The following is a 17,611-nucleotide window of genomic DNA, read 5'->3' as shown; positions in this document are numbered from 1 at the left end:
AGCCTTTCTAGGGAATTATGAGTTAAAGGGGTCCTCTGTTCAGGAACCTCATCTCTTGGCCAGAGTCGAGAGCGGTTACAAACATTGTCTCTCGCCCTGAAGGACCTGTCCTGACCTGCATTACACAGATAACCCATTGATATGATTTGGCACTGTCTAATGCAGGGGTCTCAAGCACGCGGCCCCTGGGGCTGTCATCTGCGGCCCGCGGGACACAGAGCCGCTAGACTCTGGAATTCCCTGACATCGCTTTTCCACATATGAACAGCGATGTCTGGGGCTTCCCCAGAGCCGGAGTCCCGTGCAGAGCGCTGGTATCGGCTCTGCTCAGGGACTCTGTGGAATTCCCTGACATCGCTGTCCATATATGGACAGTGTGTCAGGGTCTTCCCCAGAGCGGAGTCCCGAGCAGAGCGCTAGTATCGGCTCTGCTCCGGGACTCTGTGGAATTCCCTGACATTGCTGTCCATATATGGACAGTGTGTCAGGGTCTTCCCCAGAGAGGAGTCCCGGGCAGAGCGCTAGTACAGGCTCTGCTCCGGGACTCTGTGGAATTCCCCAGAGCAGGAGTCCCAGTGATGTCAGGACCACAGCTGGAGTCCCAGGAAGAGCCTACTAGCGCTCTGCCCGGGACTCCAGCTCTGGGGTTGCCCCTGACATCTCTGTCCATATATGGACAGTGATGTCAGGAGCAGAGCTGGAATCCCAGGCAGAGTGCTAGAAGCGGCTTTGCTCCGGGATTCCAGCTCTGGGCAAGCCCCTGACATCACTGTGGCAGCATCTGCAGAGGGCACTGTGGCAGCATTTGCGGAGGGCACTGTGGCAGCATTTGTGGAGGGCAGTGTGGCAGCATCTGCGGAGGGCACTGTAGCAGCATCTACGGAGGGCACTGTGGCAGCATCTACGGAGGGCACTGTGGCAGCATCTACAGAGGGCACTGTGGCAGCATCTGCGGAGGGCACTGTGGCAGCATCTGCGGAGGGCACTGGGGCAGCATCTGCGGAGGGCACTGTGGCAGCATCTGCGGAGGGCACTGTGGCAGCATCTACAGAGGGCACTGTGGCAGCATCTACGGAGGGCACTGTGGCAGCATCTACGGAGGGCACTGCGGCAGCATCCACAGATGGCACTGCGGCATCATCCACAGAGGGCACTGAGGCAGCATCTACAGAGGGCACTGAGGCAGCATCTACAGAGGGCACAGTGGCACTATCTAAAAAGGGGCTGCCCAATCTTGACATATGTGTCTGCCAAACGCTGCTCAGATTATTGTCAAGAAACCATTTTAACAAGTAGGGATTGTCCAAAGCGGAGAACCCTACAGCTAAGGGGCACATTGCTCAGCTGAGCGGTGGACATCTCAGCCACCGGGCTACCATCAATATAAACTGCTGACACATCACTATGATATGTGAGAACTTAATGAAATTTTAATTACACTCTAAGGTGAAATCTGAAGGTGTGTTTGGTTTAGAAAACGAATTTCTGAATACCCTATTAGGAAATTATGTGTTAATAGAGGGGTGTCCCACATAGTCAGAGCAGAGAGTGGCTACAAAGAGCGTCTCTCTCTTTCTCTCTCTATCTCAGACCTTTTACACCATGTAAGGGTTAGGCCACACGGAGTGACCGGGTCAGGGCCGCTCCGTTTGGACTTACCCTAATTTCACCTGTGATGACACTGCAGGACAATTTAACACTTGTAAACTAGAAGTAATGACGAAAAAAGCATGACGCCATAGTAGTGCAGATCACCAGGAGTAATTGTGATGAACTCTTGAGGTTGCGCAGACAAAAACACTATACTGATTAGGGAACGGACAATAAAACCGCTGCAGCCAGGTGCACAAAACCGGTAACTGGAAATAGTTACCGCTGGGATGCATTGTAGAAGAGAGAAAAAAAACTTTTTTTTTTAAAATATTAAAAAGTAGTGAACCATAGCAGCGCTGCTGGTATAGGGTTGAATGAAAATAGGAGATATAAGGATATCATAAACTTTAATGCAAGAGGCTACGCGTTTCGACGCTGAACTAGCATCATCATCAGACCAAGAAACTATTTCCCCTCAACCCTATACCAGCAGCGCTGCTATGGTTCACTACTTTTTAATATTTAAAAAAAAAAGTTTTTCTTCTCTATTCTACAATTTAATGCTTATCGAAAAAAATAATATTTTCGATATTATAAGTTTATGGAATTTGTGTGATCCAAATATGTGAAAAACATAATAAATAGTTAACTTTTTTTTTAATTCATTCAATTTCTGGATTTGTAAAACAATAAACCACAGGAAACCGATAATCCGCTGTTTTTTCGTGAAGATGAGGAGGAAACCATTTAAAACAAACAGAACATCAGACTGGTGAAAATCAGCATAGAGAGGATTGCAATGCTCATTTCCCTTCTTTCTCCTTTGTTCCTTTTTTCTGAAATAGACAGTAACAAAAATGTGTCAGGTTTGTCATCTCACATAATGGCATCAGTGAAATTACATATACGTGTACTTAAAGGGGAATTCTAGACATCACCGATATTAAAGGGAACATGTCAGCTCCTTTTTGCCTACCAAACTGGTCCCAGCGTTTGGTAGGTCTTGTACAACTATGTGTCAACATAACTTTTTTCTGGTTTGTATTACCTTGTTTGTCCAGAAAAACGATTTTATCGCCATATGCAAATGACTCTGCAAGTGCCAATAGAAGTGGCCCGTTTTCCGCATCTAACCCTGCCCACTACGGAACCTACTCTAAAACCAAAACGTTATGTGACCCCTGAGGCAGATCCTGTATGGTAAATACAACTATGGTGCTCACTCAAGACTCTCAAGACTGAACTGGTATTACCAATGACTGAAGATGGATTTATGAAGTTGGGAACATTAAATAGGAAGTTTCTCCTAATTTAATGCAAATATGAAGCAAGTATTGTAACGCGTCCATTCACGGATGGATTATTACATTCTAATTTTCCGCAGAACTGGAAATTGAGTTACAATGAATAACTTTATTTGAATGCTGTGTCCAAAATGTTCCTTGAAAAGTCTCCTGATGTATATGACCATGTTGGGAAGGATGTGGACTTGTAAAACAAAGAACATCCTAACCCACCACTGGGACAACCACCGATCGCAAGAACAGGGGTCCCAAACCCCCAGATGCTCCTCACTGCACCCCCTGCGCTGAGGAGGAGCTTGAGACGAGCGGCGGTCGTGCATGTGCCCGCTGCTCCATTCAATGTCTATGGGACTGACTGATACAGCCGAGCGATGTACTTGGCTGTTTCCATCACTCCCATAGACTCTGAATGGAGCAGCAGTGAGTATGCTCGGCGGCCGCTCCATTCAATGTCCTCCCCATTGCAGTTCAGCAGTGAGGAGAAGCAAGGGGTTCAGGTCCCACATTATTACTATCGGTGGGGGTCCCAATGGTGTCCTGTGGAAAGGTGATAATTGTTGATTCTAAGAATACCCCTTTAAATGGACTGTCTGGTTTAGAAAAATAAATTTTCAAATACCCTATTAAAGCATTCTGTGTTAATAGAGGGGGAGAGGGGTCTGTTAGTTGTGAGCACCATCAATAAGAGTATGGCTCTCTCGCTCTGGTGGACCAAACAAGTCTGTTACAGAGACGACCTATTGGTTTCAACGTGCACCATATACATATAATAATTTCCTCCATGGTGGCGCTTCAGGGGAAATAACACTTGCTACTGATTTCCCCCAGCTGACCATTAGGGGTCTTTGCAGCTGCGATCATCTTATTTTCTGGGGACCCTTTACAAGGGATTGTCCAAAACAGAAAATCCCTATAATCGCAACACAGCGATTGTAATCCAGATTTTTCCAGACCCCTGAGTGGCAGACCTGCCTAGTCAAGCATTGATACATCCCCCACTCGTATATCACGACATAACCAGGCAGTTTGACAATCAGTACTCGAGAGAAACTGGCTGGCAACCATAATGCCAGCAGTAATGGCTGCCATATTTGCTGTCACTCAGCCTGCCCAGAATAAGCAATAAAAGTTAGATAAAACATTATACTACTTGACAGAAGAAGACAACTCACAGACTTACAATTGCTGGGGATTTTTTATTTTGGGTGTTAAGCGTCTTAGTAGGTGATGTATCAGTAGGTTATACTTGGCCTCATACTTGGTCGGTGATATGGATGCCTATGGGACGTTATGGCTTTCTATAGAGTTTCCTCATTTTATGAGCCTTCCTCTGTGATACCAGACATCTCCACTTCTCATGCCATGCATTGTAATTTAAGATTAGGCATGCCATTACCTGTGGCAGTATTTCTCTTTGTCATTATGTCCCACCCATGCTTATTTTGAGCTGTACAGCTCTATAGTCCCCGGCATGTGCTTTCTTGGCAGCCAAGATATTAATGGTGCTGTTATCATGTGAAAGAATCAATTGGGTATAGGGAGGTGCCAGCTGTAGGTTGGACGTGGTACACCCTGTACCACTCAATTCAAGGTCAAGTTTTCATCTTCCGACACGGGTGTTGATAGCTTAATATTAATACTTAACACTTTAGACTTGACTAAAAATAAACAGTAAACCACAGAATAATTACACTGGCATTGTCAAAATGCCCCGAAATGTATTACAGATAACTTTGCTTAGAACAGGGGCATAGCTTTAGGTTGCACCAACTTAAGAAGTCCCCAGTATTATAAATGCCACATGGGGGAGGGGGGCACTGTTATAGATGTTACATTGGGTCCCAGGACCAAGTTACACCTCTACTTTAGGACTGTGCTAGCTGAGTGGCGTTTGGAAACCAATAAAGGCACTAGGGGCCAAAAACGAAAAATTTTCTTCTGGTATTTCCTAGTTATAGATTGAAATTTACCTGTGACTGTGATTTTCCATTTTTGAGTGGCATTTCCATGCTTATTCTGAGCAGTACAGGAGTATTCTCCTGTGTGTTTCTTATTTACGTTCCACAGTTGGAGAGTGCTCCCATCTTCAGAGAGTTCAAACTCAGCTTTTGGATGGTCCCAGCTGAAAGTGGGAGGAGGAAATCCACTGGCTTGGCAGGACAGAGTTACATTGTTGCCTGTAATCTCTTCCAAATTTTTTTTACCGTTTATATCTAATATTTGAGGCTGGACTTTAAAAAAAAAAAAGAGACAACAATACAAGTGTTAAATTATACATTAATACATGCCCGGATTATTAGTAAAGTGAAAGGGCAATTGCTCATGGACCTCCAGCACCTAATGATCTTCCCCACCCTATCCTCTCCTGCATCATTTAAAGGGGCTGTCTAGGGTTAAATAAAATGTTCTTGTTTTTTTTTTTCTTCTTCCAGAAACAACTCTACTCATGACTGTGGACAGTGCCTGGTATAGAAGTCTGATTCACTGATATGCTTCAGCGCTGCAATACCAAACATAGACCAAGGTCAAGAGTGGCACTGTTGCTGTAAGAAAAAAGCAAAACTTTTTTCCTAGACCCATTTTATTTGGTTAAGTAACAATACATAGGGGTCACTGTGAAGAGTCAAGTGGGCTTATACAGTTTTATCAAAATGTTAACAAGGAACCTCAAGTTCATGTTTAGCAATAGATTAATAGCAATAGCAGGCAGCCAGAAATGTATAATGCGGGTCCAACTTCTAGGACCCACACCTGTCTTTAAAATGTCCCATCTGGTGAGGTGGGGAATTACAGTAACAGCCAAGCTCGCTGTCCTCCACGGATTTGGTAACTCCCATTAACATCTATGTTTCCATAATACCTGGCCCCCTATGTACTAATTCTCCACCTGGATGCCACTGCCAGCGACTGCTTCACCAGATAGGGGTGGGTCCCAAAGGTAGGATCCGCATCTATCAAATATTTATGGCATATCCTTTGGATATGCCATAAATGTTTCAGATGGGAAAATTATTTTAAGAAATTAATCTTCACAGGATGTTGGACCTAAAAATGAAATGGTGTTTTTTCATGTATTTTTTAGAATGTCTTCTACTTTTCTAACCAATGAGTACTATACATAGCAAATAACTGTAATGCCACTTGCTTATTAGGTATAAAGCAGCCATTGGGGTGCTCAGAAGGAAACAGGAGATCAATAGATGAACTCCGTGTCCACATCACCAATTGACCTAGACCTCATGAAGTCTAAGGACACATAGATGATCAATGGGTGACAAAAATTTGTCACCCCTTAATGCAATACACATACATGTACTGATAACTGGTAAATAACCTGCGAGGGTGAGCTCCTTCTCTAGACTGTGGCTCCCATGCTTGTTACTTGCTGTGCACATGTACTTTCCAAGGTGACTCTTTTTCAAGCTGTGGACTGTAATCGTTGTCTTATTCAAAGAAAACTGGATATCGGATGATGGAGTTTTCCAGCTGTAAGCAGGAGCTGGTACACCGTCTGCCTCACAAGTCATTGTCAAGGTGTCACCTTCATTGTGCAAAGGAGGGTTCACTTCTATGTCAGATACTTTGGGCTTGTCTGAAAAGTTACAACAGAAGAACATAGTAGTTTAAAAAAACAACCGGATGAAGCATAACCCGATAACCAGATTCCATAAGTCATAGGTTCCTCTCATACACCACTCGCATGTTGAATACATGCTGTACACATGCCACTCACACACTGGACACATGCCATGCACACACCACTTACACATAGGACAGAGGCGTGACTATCGCTATGGCTGCTATGGGGCCTGCAGTACCAGGGAGTCTAGGCCACCTAGCACCCCCTTCAATTGCATCTGCATCATCAGGACACAGATACAATCGAATACTCCAGCATACACTCACTGACCTCTGAAATCGGTGCAGGCTGGCGTGGTGTAGTGACCTCATTGCGCCACCCTACGTCAAGCTGCCGACTGCAGAGGCCAGACGAGGCCTGAGGAATAAGGTGTCCCAGGGTGGCACTATTACTGTGTGGGGAGGCACTAAAGGGACATTACTACTGTGTTGGTAGGGCACTAAGAGGGCACCTCTAATATATGGGTGGCATTCACAGGTTTTAACTACTGTGGGGCATTAAGGGGGCGTCATTACTGTGAAAGGGCCCTAACGGGGCGTAATTTCTATGTGAGGGCACTATTACTGTGTGGAGCACTAAGGGGCACTATTACTGTGTAGGACACTATTACTCTGTGCTGCACTAAGGGAGCACTATTACTGTGTGGGGCACTATCTGTTTGCCACTATTGTTTTTGGAGGCACTGCGCTGTATTCACAGCATGATTATACTCTACAGAGATGAGTCACGGCTGGGAGAAGTCGTCATGGAGGTCTGGGTCGGATGTAGAGAAAAGGGAAAGTGGACAACTCCAATCAGAGTAGATGTCACCTGTAAGTCACTGGATTTAATTCTACTGTATTCATTGCACTGTATTCACAGCATCAATGAGCTCTGCACAGCACCAGTGTAGCCCTGGTATGTGATTAATATATCACTATATGGTGATATTAGTGGTTACATTGGTCATTGTGGTAGATATACAGATTTGTCCTTCATTACCTTTCCTCTCATCTCAAGATATCATGAGATGAGTGATGTGAACTGACAGATTTGAAAAAAAAACCATGATTTTGCTATACTTTTGTCACTATATGTGCCCATGTGGGCCACCCAGTGGTTGTGATGTGGTTTGCAGCCTGTCAAAGGTTTTGCATGCATGTCGTGATATTGTATGGAATTTGTTTAGTGAGAAATTGGATTCCTTAACTAAATTCAATCTCTTTATTAATGACCTTGTGGATGGGATTGATAGCAAGGTGTCAGTTTTTGCAGATGATACAAAACTTTGTAGGATGTTTAACTTGACTATAAAATATTACAGAAAGATCTAGATAAGATGGCAGCATGGGCAAAACATGGCAGACAAAATTTAATGTTGATAAATGTAAAGTAATGCACCTAGGACAAAATAATAGTAACAATGCATATACATTAAATGGAATAAAACTGGGGATAACCGAACAAGAGAAGGACCTGGGAATTCTGGTAACAAATAAGCTAAGTGTCAAGCAGCAGCTGCAAAAGCAAATAGGATTTTAGGCTGTATAAGAAACCTGTGATTCAAATGTAATATTACTCCTCTATAAATCACTTGTAAGGCCACATCTTGAATATGGAATTCAGTTTTGCGCTCCACATTGTAAAAATGACATAGGAGAATTGGAGAGGGTTCAAAGGCGGGCAACGAGATTATTAAATGGGATGGGAGGTGTCGCTTTCAATGAAAGGCTAGAAAAATTGGGCTTGTTCAGCTTGGAAAAAAGACGTCTTAGAGGTGATCTTATTAACATGTATAAATATATGTGTGGTCAATACAGAGAACTAGCACATGATCTGTTCCTTCCAAGGACTCTACAAAGGACCAGGGGACACCCATTGTGTGTGGAGGAAAGACGTTTCAGTCATTAACCCCTTCGCACACCCGGACGTGCCATTACGTCCGGGTGCGGGGGGTGATGTCTGGAGTGCGCTGAGCCCGCTCCATATGCTACGGGTGTCGGCTGTATTTTACTGCGGACCCCGGCAGCGATTGCGCTGTTCCTGGCTATTTAACCCCTCAAATGCTGCAGTGAATCATGACCGCAACATCTGAGGCGTTGAAAAGAGGGTGCCGGCCCCCTCCGACAGCTTATCGTGCCCCCCGCAGTGAGATCGGGGTGACTATGGTTGTTATGGCAGCCCAGGGGCCTAATGAAGGCCCCCAGGACTGCCTTCACGCTGCCTCTGTAAAGCCTGTAAAAATGACGATATACTGCAATAAGTTAGTATTGCAGTATATTCTACCAGTGGTTCAAGTCCCCTAGGGGGGCTAATAAAGTGTGTGGAAAAAAAGTAAAAAAAAATAAAAATATTAAAAGTAAAAAAAAAAACCTTTTCCCATTTCCCCCTAAAGTAATGTAGAAAATAAAAAAAGTAAACAAAATTGGTATCTTTGCGTCCATAAATGTCTGAACTATTACAATATAGCGTTATTTAACGCATATGGTGAACGCCGTAAAAAATAAAAAATGTAAAACACCGAAATCGCAGTTTTTTGGTCAACTTAGCTCTGAAAAAAAATCCAATAAAAAGTGATAAAAAAATTCTACATACCAAAAAATGGTACCGATAAAAACTACAGCCCGTCCCACAAAACATAAGCCCTCACACCGCTCAATTGGTGAAAAAATACAACAGCTATGGCTCTCAGAATGTGGCGACACAAAACATTTATTTTTTTTAACAAAAAGTTTATCAATAAAAGTAGTAAAATATAAAAAAAAGTATATAAATTTGGTATCACCCTTAATCTTATTAAGCCACAGAATAAAGATAAGTTATTGTTTTTACTGCACCGTGAAAGCCGTAAAAACTAAACCCAAAAAACTATTGAGGAACCACAGTTTTTTCCAACTTCAGCCCGCTAAGAATTTTTTTTCAGTTTCCCAGTACATTATATGGAACTATAATTTGTACCAAAAGATACTACAACTCCTCCCACAAAAAATAATATAGGAAAGGGATCTTTACAGTTAGGCTGGGTTCACACGACCTATTTTCAGGCGTAATGGAGGCGTTTTACGCCTCGAATTACGCCTGAAAAAACGGCTCCAATACGTCAGCAAACATCTGCCCATTGCTTTCAATGGGTTTGCCAATGTACTGTGCCGACGACCTGTCATTTTACTCATCGCTGTCAAATGACGACGCGTAAAATTACAGCCTTGTCAAAAGAAGTGCAGGACACTTCATGGGACGTTTTTGGAGCCGTTTTCTCATAGACTCTATTGAAAACAGCTCCAAAAACGACCGAAAAAACGGCGCAGAAACGGCACGAAAAACGCAGCGAAAAACGCGAGTTGCTCAAAAAACGTCTGAAAATCAGGTGTTGTTTTCCCTTGAAAACAGCTCCGTATTTTCAGACGTTTTTGGCTCAGCGTGTGAACATACCCTTAGGCTGGATTCACACGAGGTCATTACGTCCGTAATTGACGGACGTATTTCGGCCGCAAGTCCCGGACCGAACACAGTGCAGGGAGCCGGGCTCCTAGCATCATACTTATGTACGATGCTAGGAGTCCCTGCCTCGCTGCCGGGCAACTGTACCGTACTGAAAACATGATTACAGTACGGGACAGTTGTCCGGCAGCGAGGCAGGGACTCCTAGCATCGTACATAACTATGATGCTAGGAGCCCGGCTCCCTGCACTGTGTTCGGTCCAGGACTTACGGCCGAAATACGTCCGTCAATTACGGACGTAATGACCTCGTGTGAATCCAGCCTTAGGGTATGTGCACACGCTAACTGCATTTACGTCTGAAATTACAGAGCTGTTTTCAGGAGAAAACAGCTCCGTCATTTCAGACGTAATTGCTCGTCCTCGCATTTTGTGAGGCGTCATTGACGGCCGTAATTTAGAGCTGTTCTTCATTGAAAAACGGCTCAAATTACGTCCAAAGAAGTGTCCTGCACGTCTTTGACGAGGCTGTTATTTTACGCGTCGTCGTTCGACAGCTGTCAAACGACGACTCGTAAATTACAGGTCGTCGGCACAGTACGTTGGCAAACACATTCAAATGAATGGGCAGATGTTTGCCGACGTATTGGAGCCGTATTTTCAGACGTAAATCGAGGCATAATACGCCTCGTTTACGCCTGAAAATAGGTCGTGTGAACCCAGCCTTAGAGTAGTCAAACTATGGAATGCCCTCCCTTAAGAAGTAGTGATGGCAGATACTATGTCAGCATTTAAAAAAAAGGCTAGATGGTTATTTATTGACGAATATCATTGAGGGATATAATTAATCAAGCAAAGGATTATGGGTCATTTATTGAGAAAGGTTGAACTTAATGGACCTGTGTCTGTTTTCAACCTATGTAACTATGTAACTAAAAAGGTAAGGGGAGATACATCTGTGGTGTGGATGTATTATTTGGCCCTTGCATAATAGTATTATTTAGTAAGTGCACAACTGTATTATTGAAAGGTTAACTATCATATATACTATACATTATTGTTTATGACACTAATATTATTTGGGGGCTGCGCTGATGCATTTAAGGATAAGGGCTCCAGACACCATAATGCTGATTTTTATTATAAAGTGAAATTCAGGGACAGTGCACTGCTACTAAGGCCTCATTCACACGACAGGGTTTCCCGGCCGGGTGCCAGCCGTTCATAAATCAGCCGGCACCCGGCTGCATTAGGAATAATAGACCCCTAATGGGGCTATTCACACAACTGATCAAAAAATAGGACATGCTCTATTTTCGGCCGGGTACCCGGCCGCCCGGTTCCCATAGAAGTCTATGGGGCCGGGTAATACACGGCCATCACCGGAATGTGTCCCGAGTGATGGCCGGGTTTTCCGTGGCTTGCGCTCTATCTCCTCCTCCTCACAGCGCAGAGTGCATGTGAGGAGGAGGAGTTTATGCCATATGGACGAATGGCTGTACACTGTGTGGCAGGGCCGGGGTGTACAGCAGGTGGAAGGGAGCACTGCGCTGGCTCCCTTCCCCTGCTTGTTTTAAAAGCGCCCTGGCCCGGTGACACCTTCCATGGCGCCGCTAGCAGCTGCTGCTGCTCCGGCTGCTACTGCTGTAGCGACTCCACTATATCAGAGCAGGGAGGTATCTCCCCGCTCTGCTATGTGCTAGCTCCATTTTAGCTCCCTGAAGGAGCGGAATCCCCGTGTGTTCGGGGATTCCGCACCTGGACAGAGCGCTTGATGTCTCTGTCCATATCTGGGCAGTGACATCAGGGGAAACTCCTGAAGCGGAATCCCCGAACACATGGGGATTCCCCTTCAGGAGTTGCCGCTGATGTCACTGTCCATATCTGCCCGGCCCGAAACGGATGCAAAAATAATGCAAACCCAAAAATGGCCGATTTTACCGGCCGATACTGTGCCTCAGGCGGGACCCGGTCGTGTGAATCCCACCTAAGCCTGTGTATCTAACTCTATCACGTGTTCTAAAAGTTGTCTTCTAGTTAGATTGCCTTCAATACATTTTAGGGGGTCAGAGACATAAGAAGAGGCCGTACTGAAGAGAAAAAAAAGGAATAAGGGGAGGCCTCCATGACTAAAATAGATGGGAGGGACACAGAGTTGGCTGGCCTATGAGAGACCAAGGATAGGGACAGCAGGAGGGCTTGGGGGATTAGGGGTGGGGATTGAAGGGAATGTACCTGTTTCCTGTTTGTGCTCTCCCTCTCTTCGCCAGGACACAGAAGCAGGAACATGTTCACCATCCCTGCTGCGTCTGACGAGGAGGCGATGGAGTTGCTGCGTGCCGCGGCGGCCTCTCAAGGTCCTGGATGGCTCGGAGCGCGAGTGGCGACGCTGCTGCAGGGACAAGCGGGCGCTCCGGACCAGGATCGGGCAGAATCGTCCGGAGCGGACGTGGCGCGGTCCACCATGCCGGCGGTCTCGGGGCCGCTGGAGCAGGCAGAGGTCCAGGACCGGCGTTCCAGGGTGACGGGCAGGAGAAGAGGAGCTCCCGTCTCCCCCGTGACTCAGGCCAGGGCCGGCACTTCCGGCGTGACGCGCAGCACGAGGCGCTCGCGCCCGCCAGCACGGCTGAGTCCGGAGGACATCCCGCGGGCACGGCGGCGCAAGAGGAGCCCCTCGGTGGACCCTTCAGGCCAGACATCAGGGCGGCCTGCCGCTGCCCTCCCGTCCGGTCCTGGGAGGAATCCCAAAACGCGGCAGCGCCCGGCGGCAGCGTCGAGGAAGATAAGGCCTTCACTTCCGGCCACACCCCCTCCTTCTTCGGTACGTGGTGGAAGGGCAACGGCGACCCTGCATGGCGATGTGCCAGCCAGAGGGTCGGCTCATGGCAACAACGAGCGGGCGGTGGATGTGGACAGGAGCGGAGGAAACAGGATGAGGTCGGTGGTGAGAGTGCCAGGGACGGAACAGCGGGAGGCTGGTTCAGCAGGACGGCTGCGGCGGGAGCTGGAGCTCGGCCAGACGGATGATGCGATGTCGCCCCCCCTTTTCTCGGACGGAACTTGGAATTCCCCGTGCACACACTGCCAATGAGAACAGTGCCAGAGGGAGTCCGGAGCATTGGATGACGGTGAGCGGCGGGCCTCTGCACGTGGACATGGGGGTCCGGCTGACGGGTTCACAGACCCTGGGCAGCCTGGTGAGTTGACACCTACATTACCTTTTCCAGCTTTATTGATGTCGGGTATCGGTGTAGAGGGTGTAGCGTCGGCTAACGTCGCGGCGGAGTCAGGGGCCCCGGGGTTACAGGCGGGCGCAGGGGGGGATAGTTTGACGGAGTTAGTAGGTTGTTTAAAGGCGTTGGTGGGGCGGCTAGGCGGTTTCCCTTCCCAGGAACAGGCAGGCGTGGCGCCGGCCGCGGTGTGGGTGGGCAGTGTTGGTAGCGCTCCGGTTCTTCAATCCGGAGGGGGGTTAGCCGCGGGGGCAGCGGTGGCAGTGGCGGCGGCGGTTCAAACAGACTCGCCAAAAGAGGTAGATAGGGTGCGGCTGGATGATCGCGCACGCGGGGAGGTGTACGTATGTTATGAGGGCCCGTTGGGGGCGCATTTGAAGCAGGAAGTTAAAGAAAAGATTTGGAAAGATGAGTACGTGGAGATTTTTTCGTTGCTTCCGCTGGAAAAGTTTAACTTGGATAAGGTGAAGCGGGATGAAACCAAAAAGGATGAGGAGGAAAAGAGGCTGTACAGGTTGATTCCAAAAACATTCGTCAATTGGATGCAGGCTTTTGCAATTTTGGCGAGTGTTATTGGAGAAAAGGCGCCAGAAAATTGTTCCGGCTTATTCTGTTATTTGGACGCGGTGGGGGAGGCACATCGGGTTTATGGGGGGCAGGCTTGGCTTCGTTATGACGAACAGTTTCGGCAGCGGAAGGCGGTGCGGCCGAAAATACGGTGGGATCATAAGGACATAGCCTTATGGTTAAAAGTGACGGCACTTTATAAGCAAGGGCAGTCCTTTCCTGGGAGCGGGAACGCAGCAGGAACTTCCGGCGGGAATAGTCCGGCCTCAGGTTCCAAATTTGGAACATGTTGGCAGTTCAACGAGGGGCAGTGTAAATTCGGAGCAGCGTGTAAATTCAAGCATGTGTGTTCACACTGCAGCGGGCAGTCGCATGGAGCGTCAAAATGTTTTAAAAAGGGGAAAAGACAGGGGGGAGTTAGCAGTGCGGCTGGTCATGGGGGAGACTCCGGTGAGGCTCATAAAGATGGCCCCCTTTCTAAGTAGATACCCCAACAAGGAGGGGGCGCGGTTTATCAGTTTAGGTTTTAGTTCTGGTTTTGTTATTCCGCCCCTTCGCACGAGGTCCCGTTCACGCAGCGCAACCTTAAGTCGGCATATCAGCAGGTGGGAGTAGTCTCGGAGAAACTTAGGAAGGAGATTGATCTGGGCAGAATGGCGGGCCCTTTTAGCTCGATCCCAGTTCCGGGTTTGGTGGTGTCACCGTTAGGAGTGGTTCCGAAACGGGAAGGTAACAAATTTAGGCTCATTCAGCATTTGTCCTTCCCAAAAGGGGCGTCGGTTAATGATGGCATTGACCCAGTTCTCTGTTCCGTGGTCTATACGTCGTTTGATCCGGCGGTAGCGTTAGTACGAGGTTACGGAAGAGGAGCTCTGATGGCAAAAACTGATATTCAAGCGGCGTTCCGTTTATTTCCGGTCCACCCGGACAGCCAGTGGTTGCTGGGGTGTTACTGGGAAGGGGGTTACTACATCGATTGGTGCCTTCCCATGGGTTGCTCGTTGTCGTGCGCGTACTTTGAGGTTTTTAGTTCCTTTTTGGAATGGGTAGTTAGGGAGGTCGCCGGGGTGGAGTCGGTTATTCACTACCTCGACGATTTCTTGTGTGTTGGTCCGGCGCATTCGGGGGTTTGCGCAAATTTACTTGAGGCGGTCAACTGGATGTCGCGGGAGTTCGGGGTTCCCTTGGCTGTGGAAAAAACTGAAGGTCCAGTGACGACCATTTGTTTTTTGGGAATTACAATAGATTCTGTGGCAATGGAGTGCAGATTGCCAGAGGATAAGCTGGGGGATCTGCGGTTAGTAGTGGAGCGAGCGTGTCGGATTAAGAAAATTACACTACGGGAATTGCAGTCCTTATTGGGGAAGTTGAACTTTGCTTGCCGCATCATGCCGATGGGCAGGGTGTTTTGTCGGCGGTTGGCAGCGGCGACGGCGGGGGTGGGGGAACCCCACCATTTCATTCGTATGACGGCGGAGCACAGGGAGGATTTGCGGGTCTGGCTCCATTTTCTGGCACAGTATAATGGTCGCTCTCTGTGGATGTCCCGGGCGCTGGATACCTTCGATTTGGAATTGTTCACTGATGCGTCCGGGGCGGTGGGGTTCGGAGCGTTCTTCAAAGGGCAATGGTGCGCAGGAATATGGCCGGTGGAGTGGGTAGAGACGGGTTTGACACGTAACTTGGCCCTACTCGAACTGTTTCCCATCGTGGTGGCAGTCACCATTTGGGGAGACAGGTTCCGGGACAAGAAAGTGCGTTTTCATTGCGATAATCTGGGCGTGGTGATGGCTATAAATAATACGTCGGCGTCGTCCCCTACAGTGGTTCGCTTGTTGCGTCAGTTGGTGCTTGCTTGTTTGAGTTTAAATGCGTGGGTGGTGGCGGTGCATGTTCCCGGGGTGGAGAATTGTATTGCTGATGCGCTTTCTCGCTCGCAGTGGGATCGTTTCCGTCAGCTGGTCCCGGACGCGGAGTTAACGGGGGTGGAATGTCCCAGTCATCTGTGGGAGCTGGTATCCGGGCGGCAGGTGCATTGATAAAAAGGTCGTTGGCCAGTGCTACGTGATCATCTTATTCTGCTGGATGGAGGCAATGGGAAGAGTGGGAGAGGTCGTTGGGTGATGTGTGCTCTGATGAGGATAGGGTGGTGGCCTTGTTGTTTTGGTTGGGAGACGCGTTTGCCCGGGGTTGCACGGTCGCTAAGGTTAATCGTTTCGTGGCGGCCATTGCTTTCGGTTGTAAATTACGGGGGTTAGTGGACATCACGAAGCGTTTCTTGGTGGGCCAGGCATTGAGGGGGTTGAGACGGGGTGTAGTGGTGAGGGATAAGAGGCGTCCCGTGTCTTTTCAATTGTTGTGTTCACTGGAGGTGGTGGTGCGGCAGGTGTGTCATTCAGAGTACGAGAGCAAGCTTTTTCGGTTGGCTTTCGCGTTAGCCTTCTTCTGAGCTTTTCGGGTGGGAGAATTGGTTTCGCCTAGTTCGGGAAAAGCGGGGGGGGGGGGGGTTGCTGCAGGATAATGTCGATTTGTATGAAGACAGGGTGGAGATAGTGCTGGGACGGTCGAAAACGGATCAGAGGGGGTAGGACGTCGGGTGGTTTTGTTTGCGGTCACCGGAAATCCGGTTTGTCCAGTGTTGTGTCTCAAGGAGTACTTAGAGGGCTTAGATCTCTCGGATGCGCCGTTGCTGCGGCATGCGGATGGCAAGTTTTTGTCGCGGTATCAGTTCATCTCGGTTTTCAGAAAATGTCTGGTGGCTAGCGGGGTGCAGGCGGAGCAGTACTCGTCTCATTCTTTCCGCATAGGGGCAGCGACGGAGGCGGTGAGATGGGGTTTGGATGAGGCAGGCGTGCGGCGGATAGGGCGCTGGGAGTCTGCGCGTTTTCGTTCTTATGTTCGCTTGCACATGTTGTGATATGGTATTGTGTAACATGTTCCGGGTGTGTGCGTTCCGCCTGAGTAATAATTTTGCGCAGCAGCGAGTGGTGGTGCGTGTATGTTCTCCATTTGTTTTGCAAGCCGTGACTCATGTATGGTGTGGATTATGGGACACTCCTTTGTGTACTGGGGTGCCCTTCGCACGGATGTACGGCCGGATGGGCGACAGCTCAGGATCTGCCCGGCCCGAAACGGATGCAAAAATAATGCAAACCCAAAAATGGCCGATTTTACCGGCCGATACTCTGGCTCAGGCGGGACCCGGTCGTGTGAATCCCACCTAAGCCTGTGTATCTAACCCTATCACGTGTTCTAAAAGTTGTCTTCTAGTTAGATTGCCTTCAATACATTTTAGGGGGTCAGAGACATAAGAAGAGGCCGTACTGAAGAGAAAAAAAAGGAATAAGGGGAGGCCTCCATGACTAAAATAGATGGGAGGGACACAGAGTTGGCTGGCCTATGAGAGACCAAGGATAGGGACAGCAGGAGGGCTTGGGGGATTAGGGGTGGGGATTGAAGGGGATGTACCTGTTTCCTGTTTGTGCTCTCCCTCTCTTCGCCAGGACACAGAAGCAGGAACATGTTCACCATCCCTGCTGCGTCTGACGAGGAGGCGATGGAGTTGCTGCGGGCCGCGGCGGCCTCTCAAGATCCTGGATGGCTCGGAGCGCGAGTGGCGACGCTGCTGCAGGGACAAGCGGGCGCTCCGGACCAGGATCGGGCAGAATCGTCCGGAGCGGGCGTGGCGCGGTCCACCATGCCGGCGGTCTCGGGGCCGCTGGAGCAGGCAGAGGTCCAGGACCGGCGTTCCAGGGTGACGGGCAGGAGAAGAGGAGCTCCCTTCTCCCCCGTGACTCAGGCCAGGGCCGGCACTTCCGGCGTGACGCGCAGCACGAGGCGCTCGCGCCCGCCAGCACG

The 17,611-nt window shown here is 48.5% G+C and overlaps 1 protein-coding gene across 1 annotated transcript in view; it reads right to left on the bottom strand.

Annotated features, from left to right (window-relative positions):
- Positions 1-2,233: 2,233 nt before the first annotated feature.
- Positions 2,234-17,611, bottom strand: part of LOC142748359 (limbic system-associated membrane protein-like) — a 49,589-nt gene continuing 34,211 nt past the window's right edge. The window contains exons 5-7 of the mRNA XM_075855446.1: positions 6,232-6,489; positions 4,868-5,128; positions 2,234-2,429 (exon numbers count right to left, since the gene is read on the bottom strand). Of these exons, the coding sequence (XP_075711561.1) occupies positions 2,341-2,429; positions 4,868-5,128; positions 6,232-6,489 (608 nt within the window). The 3' untranslated portion in view covers positions 2,234-2,340. The remainder of the gene's footprint in view (positions 2,430-4,867; positions 5,129-6,231; positions 6,490-17,611) is intronic.

The sequence above is a fragment of the Rhinoderma darwinii genome, chromosome 3, assembly GCF_050947455.1.
Source record: "Rhinoderma darwinii isolate aRhiDar2 chromosome 3, aRhiDar2.hap1, whole genome shotgun sequence".
NCBI lineage: Eukaryota > Metazoa > Chordata > Amphibia > Anura > Rhinodermatidae > Rhinoderma > Rhinoderma darwinii.
This window is presented reverse-complemented; position numbering and strand designations above follow the sequence as displayed.